Source organism: Ranitomeya imitator, chromosome 9 (genome assembly GCF_032444005.1).
Source record: "Ranitomeya imitator isolate aRanImi1 chromosome 9, aRanImi1.pri, whole genome shotgun sequence".
NCBI lineage: Eukaryota > Metazoa > Chordata > Amphibia > Anura > Dendrobatidae > Ranitomeya > Ranitomeya imitator.
Genome location: NC_091290.1, coordinates 32,665,147 through 32,681,541, shown reverse-complemented (window position 1 = coordinate 32,681,541; position 16,395 = coordinate 32,665,147). Strand labels below are relative to the sequence as shown.

Below are 16,395 nucleotides of genomic sequence, written 5' to 3'. Positions count from 1 at the left end.
CTCGGGCTATGCTACAGCTAGGGGTGGGCTGGGGCAAGGGGTGGGCTATGGTTGGGGCTAGAGGTGGGGTGGGTTTATAGGGGTTGGGCGGGGTAGGCAGGTTCTAGGCTACGGATGAGCTGGGGCTAAGGGTGGGCTACGGCTAGGGTTGGAGTTAGAATTCATGGGTTTCCACTGTTTAGGTACATCAGGGGGTTCTCCAAACGCGACATGGCACCACCAATTGATACCAGCCAACTTTATGTAAAAGAAAAATCTAACGGTGCTCCCTCCCTTCTGAGCCCTGGCATGCACCCAATATTGGCTTTTCCCCCCACATATGGGGTATCGGCGTACTCAGGAGACATTGCACAACAAATTTCGTGGTCCATTTTCTCCTGATACCCTTGTGAGGAAAAGAAAATTGGTTCCAAAGTAAATTTTGTGAAAAAAAAAAAAAGTAATATGTTCATTTTTTCCTTCCACATTGCTTTAGTTCTCGTGAAGAACCTGAAGGGTTAATAAACTTCTTGAATGTGGTTTTGCGCACCTTGAGGAGGTGCAGTTTAGAATGCTGTCGCTTTTGGGTATTTTCTGTTATATTGACCCCCAAAGTCACTTGAAATGTGAGGTGGCCCCTAAACAAATGGTTTTGTAAATTTTGTTGGAAAAAATTAGAAAATCACTGGTTAACGTTTAACCCTTAGCTTCCTAACAATTGTTTCCAAAATTGTGCCGATGTAAAGTAGACATGTGGGAAATGTTATTTATTAACTGTTTTGTGAAATATGACTGATTTAAGGGCATAAAAAAAAAAATCAAAGTTTGAGAGTTTTTCAAATTTTCAAAATTTACCGTTTTTGTTTTCATAAAAAAAAACACAAGTCATATCGTAGAAAATTAGCCACTAACATGAAGTACAATATGACACGAAAAAAAAACAATCATAATCAGCGGGATCAGTTACAGCGTTCCAGAGGTATAACCTCATAAAGGGACAGTGGTCAGAATTGTACAAATTGGCTCGGTCACTAAGGGGTTAAAAGTTGCAGATGTTACTGTACTCCATGGCAAAAATAATCCACAGCAGAAATGGAAACTGGATTTCACCCATTGCAATATATAACGCATGCAGATTTAGGCTGTGTACACACTGCGGATTACTGTGCGGATTTTTCCAGACGGATTTTGGTAAATCCGCAGGTAAATTGCACTGCGGAATTACCGCAATTTTTTTGCAGCTTTTGTGCGGATTCCACCTGCGGTTTTACACCTGCGGATTCCTATTATGGAGCAGGTGTAAACCGCAGCAGAATAAACACTACGTTTCCGCGCGTTTTTTCTTTCTCGCTTCATTGGGGTACACAGGTAACCATGGGTGAATGCTGCTGTCACTAGGAGGCTGACAATATGCAAATGAAGAAAAGTAACTCCTCCCCGACAGTATACACCCTCCGACAGGCAACTCTGTTTTTGCTTAGTGTCTGTAGGAGGCGGACCTGGATCTAACACCAGATCCGCATTTCTTATTCTTTCAGGGATTGTGTGTTTATTAATCTTTCTCCCTTTTGTTTCAGATACATTCTGGGGGTTACAGGGTGCAGTTCTTCTCACCCTGATTCCCCGCATTAAGCGACCGAGAGAGCAGTGTGGTATCACCCACATCGCACCCTCTGGGTAGGACTTTGTTTCATGTCACCCTGGGGTGTTCATGTTGACTTTCGGTGGCCAGTCCTTGCCTTTTTCCCCCGTCATCTCTCTCCTCGGAGTGGACTGAGGGGAAGACGGTGGTCACCTGCGGTGACCTCCCCCCTTTTAAGGGGTTGACGTAGTCCTCTGCGCCGGTTGATATAGCGCGGGAAGGAGGACCACCTCTCCCAGGACCCTTTTTCCCATCAAGGGTTCCTGATGCGTTCCTCATCTTCAGGTAGGAAGATCTTCAAGCAACAGCAGCCCCCCCATCCCAGTCCCTGCATCGTCACAATCTCCATGCAGGGGCACTTATCCTCCGGGCTAGGGGATTCGGGGGCTCTTTTATTTAAATCTCGTGCCTCTTTCCTCGCAGCGCGCATTTTCCACCATATTCCTTTCCGGCAAGTCTCAGCCCCGGGAGGCCGCGCCCCTTCTTCCTCTTTCCCAGCTCTGGACACAGCTCACTTGCAGCCCAGCGCTGGTGTTGGCTGCGCTCCGGCGGGCCACATCCCCCTTTTCCCTGCCGACCTATCAGGCACTTGGGTTCTCTTCAGCCGGCTATGCCCCACTGTTTGGCGCGTTCTTTGCACGTGCAGACGCTCGCAGCCTGCGCTTTCCCGGCCAGCTGCCTCCTGTGCATCGCGTACTCTAGAATACCTCTCCATAGGTGGGGGACACAGATTAACTGAGCTTTCGCCAGGTCTGTAGATTTTTTTTTTTTTTTTGCTATTCTCCATCCCCGGCTGATTTTTCTCCAGACAACATCGCCTGCTGGCATATTGCTTCAGGTACCTTTTTCACTCTACCTATTCCCAACCCCACAGGGGCCCCGGCTATATCCCTATAGTAATTCACTACGCTTGTTCCTGCTGTAAGAAAAAGTGGGCTTCAGGCCAGCCGTCTCCTTTCTGTACGTCCTGCAATCCTTCCATCATGTCCGTTTCTCAGGAGGCCCCTAATGCTTGGGATGAGTGGACTCCTCCTCCCCCGGAGTGGGCCGTTGCAATGTCTCAGACAGTCTCGAACCTGACTAAAGTGTCTCAGTCCCTGGTTTAGGTACTAGAACGTATTCCACTGCTGACTACTGCCACCAGTGCCACGAACGCTTCTCACAGCGATTCGCTCACACCTGTCCAAGACCCTCACAGGGGCAGACTTGAGAAAAGAACCAGAAAGCGTTTTCTGTCTAGTTCTTCATCCACTTCTCCGGATCCAACTACATCAGCCGGAATACCTCTCTCTACCCGTTCCCCCTCTTCGCAGGCGGACATCGGGTCAGATATATCCTCTGTTGGATTCTGACTCAGATGCAGATCAGCCTTCCGCAACGCATTTTTTGTCGGCCCCAGGAAGATGTTTTTTCCTCTCCCACCCTCCCAAGTCCCAGGGCTTTTTCAGGTGGTCAATTCCCTTCTCGCCTCAGGGGTAATCGTCCCAGTACCTTCCAACCAGCGTTTTTCTGTTTTTTTACTCAAATCTATTTGTAGTTCTGAAAAAAGATGGCTCTCTTCGCCCGATTTTAGACCTCAAACTGTTGAACCGCCACCTCCGGATTCGGCACTTCAAGATGGAATCTCTGCGCTCGGTGATCGCCTCCATGGAACCGGGAGAATTGTTGTGCTCTGTGGACATTCCGATTTGTGTTCAGCATCAGAGGTTCCTTCGTTTCGTGATCCAGGACCAACATTTCCAATTCACGGCTCTTCCTTTTGGCTTGGCGTCCGCCCCAGAGTCTTTACAAAGTTAATGGCGGCGGTCATGGCCATCCTTCGGTCGAAGGGGATTACCAGAATCCTCTATCTCGACGATCTCCTCGTAAAGGGTCCGTCTCGCTGCAACTGCGGTCACAGTCTCCAGATCACCCTGGACACGTTAACCCGCCTCGGTTGGATAATCAATGAACAAAAGTCCACCTTGATTCCGTCCCAGCGTCTAGAATTCCTGGGCATGGAATTCGACACCATTCAGGCTCAGGTCTTCCTCCCAAAGGAGAAACACCTCTCTCTTCGGAGGGGCACCAAAGTCCTATAGCGTCCTACACCTCTACGGTTCGGCATGAGGGTTCTGGGCAAGATGGTCGCTTCCATGGAAGTGGTCCCTTATGCTCAGTTCCACTCTCGCCCTCTCCAGCTGGCCCTTCTGTCAGTTTGGGACAGGAATCCACTCTCCTTAGACCCCCCCCACTTCCCTCCATATCAGCTGTCCACATCCCAGGGGTGGACAATCGGGAAGCCGACTTTCTCAGTTATCAGGGGCTCATGTCAGGCGAGTGGGCTCTTCTCCCCGCTGTCTTTGACCAGATTTGCCAAAGGTGGGGCGTGCCGGAGGTCGACCAAATGGCCTCCCGAGCAAACCACAAGGTTCCCCAGTACGTGTCCAGGTCCCGGGATCCGAGGGCCGTCAGCTGCGACGCTTTCGTGATCTCGTGGGCCCAGTTTCAGATGCCTTACCTGTTCCTGCCTCTTCCTTTGCTTCCAAGGGTCGTAAAGAAGGTAGTCAGAGGGGGTTCCCGTTCTATTAGTAGCTCCCGTTTGGCCCCGCAGGGCCTGGTATGCGGAGCTAGTGAACATGTTATCGGACATACCTTAGAGGCTCCCAGACCGTCCGGATCTTCTATCGCAGGGTCCACTCTTCCACCACGAGTTCTCGGTCTCTGAATTTAATGGTATGGCAGTTGAGGCCGCAATCCTGACTGATGCATGTTTTTCTAAACGTGTCATACAAACCATGATAAGAGCTAGGAAACCGGCATCTTCCCGTATTTACCATAGATGTTGGAAGGCCTTTTTCCGATGGTGTGACGTCAACGGTCTATCCCCTATGGTTTTTCCCCTTCCTTCGCTTCTCGGATTTCTTCAGTCGGGTCTAGATTCGAACCTCTCCCTGAGCACGTTAAAGGGTCAGGTTTCTGCCTTGTCAATTCTCTTTCAAAGAGACCTTGCTTCTCTCCCCCATGTGAGAACCTTCCTTCAGGGGGTTGCTCATGTTGCACCTCCTTACCATCCTCCGGTCGCTCCTCGGGACCTCAACCTTGTGCTTGGCCCCCTCCAGTGTACGCCTTTTGAACCGATTCGGGACATCTTTTTTGCCTCTTTCCTGGAAAGTAGCTTTTTTGGTCACCATCACTTCGATCAGGAGTTTCTGAGTTGGCAGCATTGTCCGGTCATTCTCCCTTTCTGGTCCTTCATCAGGACAAAGTTGTCTTTTGGCCTGTTCCTTCTTTTCTGCCAATAGGGGTTTTGGCTTTTCACATCAATGAAGACATCATCCTTCCTTTTTTGTGCCCTTCCCCAGTTCATCCTTTGGAGAAATCTCTCCACAATTTGGATGTGGTCAGGGCTATCCGAATCTACCTTGCCAGAACTGCTCCTTTTCATCAGTCGACCCTCTGTTTGTCGTTTCGGAAGGTCGTCAGAAGGGGCTCCCTGCCTCGAAGTCAACAATTGCTCAGTGGATCCGTTCGGCGATCCTGGCGGCATACTGTGTTCAAGACAAACTGCCTCCCCTGGGGGTGAGGGCTCACTCTACCCAGGCTGTGGGAGCTTCTTGGGCAGTTCGTCACCAAGCTACAGCCTCGCAGGTTTGCAAGGCCGCAACTTGGGCGTCCATCCACACCTTTGTGAAATTCTACAAGGTGCACACTCAGGCTTCTGCAGATGCAGGCCTGGGTAGGAAGATACTGCAGGCGGCGGTTTCGCACCGGCCAACCTAGTTCTCTATTATCCCGCCCTGGGGACTGCTTTTGGACGTTCCATGGTTACCCGTGTCCCCCAATGAAGCGAGAAAGAAAGAGGGATTTTTGGTTCTTACCGTAAGATCTTTCTTGGAGCCTTCATTGGGGGACACGACACCCTCCCTTTATGTTGTACTGTATTGGCCAATGTGCTGTTGTTGTGGGTTGGTACATAGGTTGAGTGTATACTTCTTCCTACTACTGCTTTTGCACCAACTGAGTTGCCTGGTGCTTGTCGGAGGGTGTATACTGCCGGGGAGTTTTTCTTTATTTGCATAGTGCCAGCCTCCTAGCGACAGCAGCATACACCCATGGTTACCTGTGTCCCCCAGTGAAGGCTCCAAGAAAGATTTTACGGTAAGAACCAAAAATCCCTCTTTTGCTGCGGATTTTGTTTTCCATAGGTTTACATGGTACCGTAAACTCAGGGAAAACTGCTGCGAATCCGCAGCAAAATCCACAGCGTGTCACAGAGTCTAAGTCTCCGGAAAAGTTAAGTAAATAGGGCAGCACACTGCCAAAACATGCAAACTTGAAAACACGAAATTTGAACTGCATTACTGCACTAGAAATATGAAAAATGAGAGCTTTTAGCGCATAAAAATGGCCAATTTTATGTGTACGTCGTAGCCACTTTACGGCATCTCTCTTATACGAGGTCCTACCTCGCTGAGAATAAACGTCTCCATCTGAATGGGTACATGTGAAACCTCTTCTTGGACTCAAATTCTCTCTCACTGTGGAGGGGTATTGGACCTACTATAATTAAAACACCTGAAGCTAGGAGGCGGGGAGTGCACGATCAGGAGGCTAGAGAATACATTTCAAAAACCTGACCTGCACATCCAAACATAGACTGAGTTTTGAAATATAAGGCCATGTTCACACAGTGCGTTTTTTACTGCGGAACCGCAGCGGTTTTGCCGCTGCGGTTCCGCAGCTGTTTTCCATGCAGGGTACATAACAATGTAACCCTATGGAAAACAGTCACTGCTGTGCACATGATCTGGAATTTCGTTTAAAAAGCCGCGCAGAATAGCTGCGGCAAAAAAGGAGCATGTCACTTCTTTTTCCTGAACCGCAGCGGTTCTGCACCCATAGACCTCCATTGTGAGGTCAAAACCGCAGTAAAACCCGCAGATCAAAAATATATCTGCGGGTTTTACTGCGATTTGATGTGCAGAACCGCTGCAGCAGGAAGTGCGGGGGAGCGGGCGGAAGTGCGTGGGCGGAGTGTGGCTGCCCCCCCGTGCTCCGATCCCGCCCCCCGTGCTCCGATGCCCCACCCCCCAGTGCTCCGATGCCCCCCCCCGTGCCCTAATCTCCCCCCTTATACTTACCCGGCGTCCCGGTGTCCGTCCGGCTTCTCCCTGGGCGCCGCCATCTTGCAAAATGGCGGGCGCATGCGCAGTGCGCCCGCCGAATCTGCCGGCCGGCAGATTCGCTCCAAAGTGCATTTTGATCACTGAGATATAACCTATCTCAGTGATCAAAATAAAAAAATAGTAAATGACACCCCCCCACTTTGTCACCCCCATTGGTAGGGACAATAAAAAAATTAAGAATTTTTTTTTTTTTTTTTTTTCACTAAGGTTAGAATAGGGGTAGGGTTAGGGGTAGGGTTAGGGTTAGAAAACTGCATATAAAAAAAAGGATCAAAAAACGCATCATAAAAGGACAAAAAAGGACCAAAAAAAGGACCTGCGTTTTCTGCCAAGAGCTGCAGTTTTTTAAAAAAAACAGTCCTGAAAAAAAAAGGATGGAAATCCTGAACGTGTGAACATACCCTTAGTCTCCGGAAGTCTTGCATAAAGCAGGGTTGCGTGCCGACTCTGAGTGCCCGAGATGTGGGACTGAGAATGCAGGAATATATCATATGATGTGGACGTGTCCAAGACTGGCTGCTTTTTGGTTGGTAGTTATGAGTCGTGTGGAAGGTGCGTATAGATGTAGGGTTCCGAGAGACCCGATAGTGTGCTTATTGGGATATGTGGATGAAATTGGAGTGGATAACACCTGGAAGATAGCAATTGCTAGGCTATTATATATGGCTCGGAAAGTGATAGCACGGAACTGGATTAAGGAGGAACCGCCTGCAAGGGGTGAATTCCTGCAATATGTAAAACAAGGTCTCAAGCTGGAAAAGGGGGTTTACAAGAGACGTGGGAAAATAGAAACGTTTGATAAAATGTGGTCTCCGTGGCTCGAGTTGGGATGAGTAGGTAAACGGAATGGGAGACTGAGGGCCTTTGAATGATGGAAACTGCTAGACGAATAAGCGATCATAGGGGAGTTAAGTGGCTGATAGTCATCAATGCCAGATATAGAAGTCCCATTGGAGGAGGGGTGGTGGTGGTGGGGGGGTTTGTTGAGGGCTTTGAAAATGGGGAAACTTTGTATGTAACAAATTGGAAGATGGATGAAAAGGTAATGTTTATTCTTAATAAAAATCTATTTAAATAAAAAAATCCACAGCGTGTGCACATACACAAACTTTCCACTATAAGGGTAACACATCTAGTGTTGTAGCGGAGAACACCTGGGGGTGTAGTACTGTTAATGCAGCAACTCTTATAGGGTGCATGCACCTTCCTACATTCAGTACAACAAGTGGAGAAAGACACCACGGCAGAGGACCACTGTGCTGGCAAATGTTTACCACCTCTCATGTCCTGGAATAAAACAAAATCAGGTTCATGAAACCTCATAAAATACAAATGTGTTGCAATTTTTAAGAACCAGTAGTGCACTACATGGGAGAGAAACTGCAACGCCATCGGTGAATAAATCAGAGAGCCTAGAAAATAAATAGTTGGAAATAGACTCCTATCCTCTTATGAAAACACTTTATATACATTTTATACGGATTTCTTGCGTTCAGTCTGCTGCAAAACATTTCCCTGAACATTGGCAGAAATAGTTGCTGACTTGAACAGACTTTTTTGGCAATTACGGTATACTCTGAAATGTTCACCCACGGGCGGTCCCATTTTCCAGTTCAGCATCTTACCAGCCAAGTCGTAACCCAATTCTTGCATACAACTTGTCAATTCCTTACAGCTATGTTCTTGTATATTACCTAGGGGTGCCAGAAGACACATTAGGCAGTTAACAGTTGCAAGACACTAGCTCAGCTCAGAACGTGGTCAGATGACCCATCAGCATCTGTCAGTTTATAATTGTGCTTCAACCATTGGATTTCCTCTGTCCGCCGCTCCTGCTGATCACACAATGTACCAGCACTGGTCCTTTTCTGTACTGAGCCATTACTTTATATTAAAAGCTGCAGCTTTCAGGAAATACACATATGTTCAAACGTGAAAACCGGACATTCAGGAATGAAACAGTCGTCTCTTGAACGCACTTGTGCAAATCGTCCGAGTCCATCAGGCTCAACAATCAAGCCTTGACAGTCTTCTGTCACCATTTCCCTCGTTTGCTCCAGTCCTTTGGTGAGAAGTGCAGGCATTTGGAATCTATCCTCAAAATCCTTTTTAGCATGGCTCTTTCATGACCTTCAACAATGTCTTCAGAGAGTGTCAGGATATACTGGCCCTGAAAAAAACATGACCAATATCATGTGAGTAAATCAGATGGACTGTTTTAACTTTATAAAAAAAAAACGTTTTTTCCCCCTCTAATCAAGTGAATTTTAAAGGTGTTGAGCGGCCAAGTCTCATGGAGAAATATAGGATTCCCACAAAACCACCTAGTAAAGTACAGCATGGGCCTATTAAAAAATGCAATGCATGAATGTGAAAATATTTCCCACTTTGCAGCCTCTGCTTTGTCTTGAACAAAAACACCTATTTACTTCCACGTGTCCTAATACACATAGAAAACAGTTTTCCCAAGATGGACAGTTGATTAAAGGGTTGTCCAGGCATGACACAAAAGTCTGTAGACACTTCGAGTCAGCAGACAATGGTGTGCACACTGGTAGGATTCGCCAGTATTGCCAATGCAAGTAAGCGGTCATGCGATTTGCATACTTAAGGCACATGCCGACTAGACGTGCTCAGCCCAATACAAGTGCATTGAGATAATCTGGTTTATGTCTAGTCCACCTGTGACTGCAAACAGCATACCTGCTGGCACATGACCACCCTCTTGCAGCGGCAATACCAGGGAATCCTGACAGTGTGCACACCGTATGCCATCCCGATTCAGGAGTCTGTTGATTGACAGAACAATCCCTTTACGACCACTGTGTGATAGTTACCTTGTAGTAGTTGATGAGGTTCAGATACTGCAATGTGGAGATAACATCTTCCTTTTTAATACTGGTGATCTCACTGATTTCACTGCACAGATAAAACATTGTATAAGTACATTTGTAACCTATAGTAATGCCACTACATTGTAAGACTTATTATTACCGTGATCCATTACAAATACACAACAATGACATGTTAAGGCTGTTAACACTTTCACTCATACATCACTGAAAATAAAAGGGATCCTTTACATAACTGATGCAAATGAAAGCAGAGAGGTCCCACTGACTATTGTGGTGTCATTCCAGGTTAACTTATCTGCCCATTTTTAGAGCAAGAAAAAAAGAATTAAAAAAAAAAATATATATATATACACACACAAAACTTTTCATTTTCAATTAAAAAAACTAACACATCGGACCCCATGATAATCAGTTGTGAATCGGATCCGTGTTGAGCATTAATTTCATTTTTCTGTTCCTAAATAAGGAACTGTAGTGTCCATATTAAAACGTATGAATGTAGCTTAACAATCGTCGTATTTAATACCTTTCCTAACAAAGTGTACTATATCTTACTTAATAGTTATCTGCGGCCTCTCCCCGGTTTCAGTCTTCAGCTCCATTAGAATCTCTAAAATGGTTTGTGACCAATAACTGCGGTAGGAGAGGAGGCCTAAGTCAGACAGCGGCTTTTCAGGAGTCCCGGTCTTCCCCTCCACTTTAGATAATTCATAACCTAAATCAGTGATACAAGAAGTAAGGAATAGTGACGAGTGAGCGTGCTCTGATAAGGTGTTATATACCAAAACAGGTCTAGATATAAGCAACTATGGCACTTCAGAGACGGATATATACCAAAGGCGGACTTAAATTCACTTAGCCGCAAGAAGAGAACCATATGATAATGAATTATTATTTATATAAATCTTTATTACAAGTTAAAATCTCCAAGGACACCAATATCAAAAAGAACAGAGTGTTACAGGGGAACAATTCAGTACTAACTCTACAAAAAATTCTAACTCTACAGAGCTTCTTCTGGGGGCGTAACGCGCGTCGGGGCGCACGAGGGAGGACACTTTGGTACGCACTCTGCACTACTCGGTCTATTGGGAGATTTCCTCTAGAGGTATATGTTATTTTCCACACATAATGATTTAATAAGTTGGTTATTGCTGATTAACTTCTGAATGTGATCGTATATGAACTATTATAACCTTATATGGATGGCCATTAACCCTAGGTATATAACTGGGTGGAATTGAATAATAGTGTGGTGACATTAGCAAGCCTTTTGAAGGGCTGCATTATTTGATGGGTGTCACCATATCTTGTATTTTATTATGGAGTAACTGATATGATTGGCTGAACATCCACAGCTAATGATCTGATGTTCATGTTGGATTATACTGCCCAACTAGGTCATAGTCATGGTGTGGAATTTTTAGTAGAGTTAGTACTGAATTGTTCCCTTGTAAAACTCCGTTCTTTTTGATATTGGTGTCCTTGGAGATTTTAACTTGTAATAAAGATTTATATAAATAATAATTCATTATCATATAGTTCTCTTCTTGCGGCTAAGTGAATTTAAGTCCGCCTTTGGTATATATCTGATAAGGTGTTATCTGAGCATGCTTGGGTGCTAATCGAGTGTCTTCGGCGTGCTAGAATACCATGTTCGAGTCCCCGCGCCTGCATGTCCCATGGCTGTTCGACAGCCACAACACATGCAGGGTTTTGTTTTTTTTAACTAAGGCTGGGATCACACATATGCGTGATACGGCAGAGTCTCACAGGTGAAATCTCTCCTCTGGGGCCGGCACTTGGGAGCGAGCGGAGCGTGCAGCTCCATGTGTTGCTGTGCGGCTGAACGCTCCGCTCCGGAGTGCCGGCGCCAGAGGAGGGATTTCACCTGCGAGACTCGGCCGTATCTCGCGTATGTGTGATCCCGGCCTAACAGGTAATCCTTGCATGTGATGAATTTGTCAAAAAGCCACAAGACATGCAGCCGCGGGGACTCAAACACTTTTTGAGCACGTAAAAGACAATCCGCACCCCAGCATGCTCAGATAACATCTTATCCCAGCACATCCGCTCATCACTAGTAAGGAACATAAAGGAATTGGAAAGAAGTTGAATGTTGGAAAAATCTTAAATTCAGACTTACTGAACTCAATCAGAAGTTTTCCATATCCTCTTCTCTGATAAGGTGGTAGTGTCAGGATACAAGCGACATTGTAGTCCTCCGTTGACTCCTTCTCCTGCACACAGAGAACAAATGTGTAATTATTCAAATTATTTTTTTTTTTTTTACTTTTGCCATGCTTCAATAGCCTCCATGGGAAACTAGAAGCTGCTATAACTCGATCACCTCTGCTACATAGAGGCGATGCTCAGATCGCTCCTATGTAGTAAAATTACAGCATTGCTATGAGCGCCAACTACAGGGTGGCGCTCACAGCAATCCGGCATCAACAACCATAGAGGTCTCAAGAAGACCTCTGGTTGTCATGCCGATGCACTGATGACCGCCGATCGTGATGGGGGTCACCGATGCGCGCATTTCATTTCCGGCCGGATGAGCTTGTTAAATGCCGCTGTCAGAGTTTGACAGCAGAATTTAACTAGTTAATAGGAGTGGGCGGATCGCAATTCTGCCCGCACCTATTGCAGGCACATGCCGGAGCCCACATCAAAGCTGGAGTTCTGCCATCAGACGTACTATTCCGTCCAATGGCAAAAAGGGGTTAAAAAAAAAAAAGTCAGGATGATCATACCAGTTATTTTTATACAGTAAAGTCCAGAAATATGTGGACAGAGACCAAATCTTCGTTATTTGGGCTCTACAGGCCACTATTTTTGGTGACGTCTGGACTTTCAAAGATGGTGAACCCTCTGTATTTGCTCTCATGAAGTTTTCTCTTTATAGTAGACTTAGATACTGAAGTGTTTTTTTTTTCACCATGGAAAGGCTTCAGCCATCATCCACCACTGTTCTATACCATGGACGTCCAAGTCTTTTTCAGTTTCCAAGCTCCCCAGTGCGTTTTTGTTTTTTTTTGGCAAAACATATCCAAACTGTTGATTTGGGCAAAACTAACATTTCTGTTATCTCTATGCTGGATTTCTTCTTTTTTGTTTTTTTAGCCTAACAGTGATCTGTTCCTCATCCATTTAGAGATGCTCTGGCAGCATGTTGTAGGTGCACAGCAACAGCTTCCAAATGCCACACCTGGAATCAGGTCCAGACCTTTTACCTGCTTAATTGATGGATTAACAAGGATAAATCCCATGGAGCCCATTAAAGAGCTTTTGAGATAACTGTCCAAATAAACTTTGGTCCCATTAAAAAGGCAGCCACATATTAAAGAGCTGTAGTTCTAAAAACCCTGATTATACATTTTCATGTGAATACCCTCAAATTAAAGCTGAGAGACTGGACTTTAAGCCCATATTGATTATTTAACTGTATCTTGAATAGGTTTTGGTAAATAGCTAAAATGCCAAAACTTGTGTCACTGTGCAAATATTAACCTATTACAATAGATCCAACTGGGCTACAATAGGTTTGCCAGGTCACTGTCTTTCTTTCTCCCCCATTTACTAGAAGAAATTGTAAACTACACTACTCTATATGTCAAAAGGCAATGGAAACCTAAGGTAAAAGAAATAATGCAAGTTCACACAGGAGCATCATCAACTAAAATCGAGACTTAAGGTACCTTCACACTGAACAACTTAACAACGATATCGCTAGCGATCCGTGACGTTGCAACGTCCTGGATAGCGATATCGTTGTGTTTGACACGCAGCAGCGATCTGGATCCTGCTGTGACATCGTTGGTCGGAGCAGAAAGGCCAGAACTTTATTTCGTCGCTGGATCACCCGCTGATATCGCTGAATCGGCGTGTGTGACGCCGATTCAGCGATGTCTTCACTGGTAACCAGGGTAAACATCGGGTTACTAAGCGCAGGGCCGCGCTTCGTAACCCGATGCTTACCCTGGTTACCATCGTAAATGTAAAAAAACAAACAAACACTACATACTTACATTCCGGTGTCTGTCCCCCGGCGTTCTGCTTCCCTGCACTGACTGAGCGCCGGCCGGCCGTAAAACAGGATTTTTGGTTGCTTACCGTAAAATCTGTTTCTTGGAGCCTCCATTGGGGGACACAGGAACCATGGGTGTATGCTGCTGCCACTAGGAGGCTGACACTATGCAAATAAAAAAAGTTAGCTCCTCCTCTGCAGTGTACACCCCACCGACTGGCATTATACTCTTCAGTTAGTGAGAAAGCAGTAGGAGATAAATAACAAGGTTGAAAACCATAACCAGAAACTTGAGAACTGTAAACGTGAGAACAGTCATAGAACATAGAAATTGAGAAACATTGGGAGGGAGCTGTGTCCCCCAATGGAGGCTCCAAGAAACAGATTTTACGGTAAGCAACCAAAAATCCTGTTTTCTTTATCGCCTCTCATTGGGGGACACAGGAACCATGGGACGTCCCAAAGCAGTCCCTAGGGCGGGAAAAACAGACTTCCATCAGGCCAGAGGACTCACCCCTGCTGCCTGCAGGATCCTTCTGCCTAGGCCGGCGTCCGCCGAAGCATAGGTATGGCCCTTGTAAAATTTGGCGAACGTGTGGATGGAACACCAAGTTGCCGCTTTGCAAAGCTGTAGGGCGGAAGCCCTGTGGTGCACCGCCCAGGAGGCGCCGACTGCCCGGGTAGAGTGAGCCTTAATCCCAGGAGGGGGCACTCTGTTCTTGACCCGGTAAGCCTCCAAATTTGCCATTCTGATCCAGCGAGCAATAGTCGCTTTAGAAGCCGGTTGGCCTCTGCGCGTGCCATCAGGAATGACGAAAAAAAAAAAAGAATCCGTCTTCCGGAAAGTGGACGTTCTGTCCAGATAGATCCTCACTGCCCTGACGAGGTCCAGCTTGTTCAACGATCGCTCCAGAGGATGAGTCGGAGCTGGACAAAAGGAAGGTAGAACGATGTCCTCGTTGAGGTGGAAGGTGGAAACCACCTTAGGAAGAAAAGAAGGTGGAGGCCGGAAGACCACCTTGTCCTGGCGAATGACCAAAAACGGAGGACGGCAAGACAGGGCCGCCAGCTCGGAAACGCCGTGAATAGACGTGATGGCCACAAGAAAGGGCACCTTCCAAGATAAAACCGATAGAGGAATCTCCCTAAGAGGTTCAAAGGGGGAAACCCTCAGAACGTCCAGTACCAGGTTTAAGTCCTCTGCGTCCACAAGGGCTCTGTACGGCGGGACAGCGTGGGCTACTCCTGGAAAGAAGGTCTTAACCTGTGGCCGAGAGGCCAAGTTCTTCTGAAAGCGGATGGCAAGCGCAGAAACCTGGCCCTTTAGAGAGCTAAGAGCCAGGCCCGAATCCAGTCCTGCCTGAAGGAAGGCTAAAAGAGAAGGCAGGGAAAAAACCATAGGCGGAACGCGGTTGGATTCGCACCAACGGAAGTAAGCCTTCCAGGTACGGTAGTAGATCCTGGAAGACGAAGGCTTCCGAGCCTAAATCATGGTGTGAATCACCCGGACTGAAAGGCCGGACGCTCTTAGAACCGCGGTCTCAACAGCCACGCCGTTAAACTGAGCGACCGAGAATTCGGGTGGCAGATCGGACCCTGGGACAGCAGATCGAGCCTGTCTGGAAGGCGCCAGGGAGTGTCCGCGAGAAGGTTGACGAGCTCCGCGAACCAAGCTCTCCTGGGCCAATCCGGGGCAATCAGGATGACCGACACCCCTTCCGCTTTGATCTTCAACCGTTTGGGAAGAAATGGAAGGGGTGGGAACAGGTAGGGCAGCTCGAACTGAGACCAAGGAATGGCCAGAGCATCGACGCCCACTGCGAGAGGATCACAGGACCTGGAGACGAACTGCGGAACCTTCCTGTTGATTCGAGACGCCGTGAGATCCACGTCCGGAGTGCCCCATCAAAGACCAATCTGATGGAAGACCTCCGGATGCAAGGACCATTCCCCTGCCGCGAGGCCCTTGCGGCTGAGGAAGTCGGCGGCCCAGTTGTCCACGCCGGGGATATGCACCGCGGATATCACCGGAACCGTTGCCTCTGCCCAGAGGAGGATCTTGGATACCTCGGCAAGGGCCAAGGAGCTCCGGGTCCCCCCCTGATGGTTGACATATGCCACAGCCGTGGCGTTGTCCGTCTGGATCCGGACTGGAAGGCCACTGAGGATCCTTTCCCAGTGGCGGAGGGACAGAAAGATGGCCCGAATTTCGAGGACATTGATTGGCAGAGATGACTCCTGCGACGACCAACGGCCCTGAACCGTCAGGTGGCGAAAAACTGCACCCCAGCCGAACAGGCTGGCGTCCGTTGTAACCACCTGCCAGTGAACTGGAAGGAAGGACCTGCCCTGGGAGATGAGAGGTGACGTCAGCCACCAGTTGAGGGACCGCTTGACCCGAGAAAAGAGTCTGTTTGGCCGATCCAGGGAGAAGACAGACCTGTCCCACTGAGACAGAATGGCTTGCTGAAAAGGTCGCGAATGAAATTGGGCGAAGAAATCGCTTCCAATGTAGCTACCATCCTCCCCAGAACCTTCATGGCCGATCGGAGGGAGGGAGGCCGAGGACCCTGGAGCAAGCGTATGTCCCGACAAAGAGTGGATCTCTTGTCTTTGGGAAGGAAGACTCTGGTCTGACGAGTGTCGAAAAGCATGCCCAGAAAGATGATGCGCTGAGAAGGAATAAGGCAGGACTTCTTCCGGTTGACCAGCCACCCGAAA

At 47.4% G+C, this 16,395-nt stretch overlaps 1 protein-coding gene across 4 annotated transcripts in view; it reads right to left on the bottom strand.

Annotated features, from left to right (window-relative positions):
- Window positions 1-7,820: 7,820 nt before the first annotated feature.
- Window positions 7,821-16,395, bottom strand: part of KAT5 (lysine acetyltransferase 5) — a 47,080-nt gene continuing 38,505 nt past the window's right edge. For all 4 annotated transcript variants that reach the window (XM_069739675.1, XM_069739676.1, XM_069739677.1 and 1 more), the window contains 4 exons: window positions 11,791-11,884; window positions 10,200-10,359; window positions 9,627-9,708; window positions 7,821-8,959 (listed from right to left, as the gene is read on the bottom strand). In XM_069739675.1, the coding sequence (XP_069595776.1) occupies window positions 8,825-8,959; window positions 9,627-9,708; window positions 10,200-10,359; window positions 11,791-11,884 (471 nt within the window). In that variant the 3' untranslated portion in view covers window positions 7,821-8,824. The remainder of the gene's footprint in view (window positions 8,960-9,626; window positions 9,709-10,199; window positions 10,360-11,790; window positions 11,885-16,395) is intronic.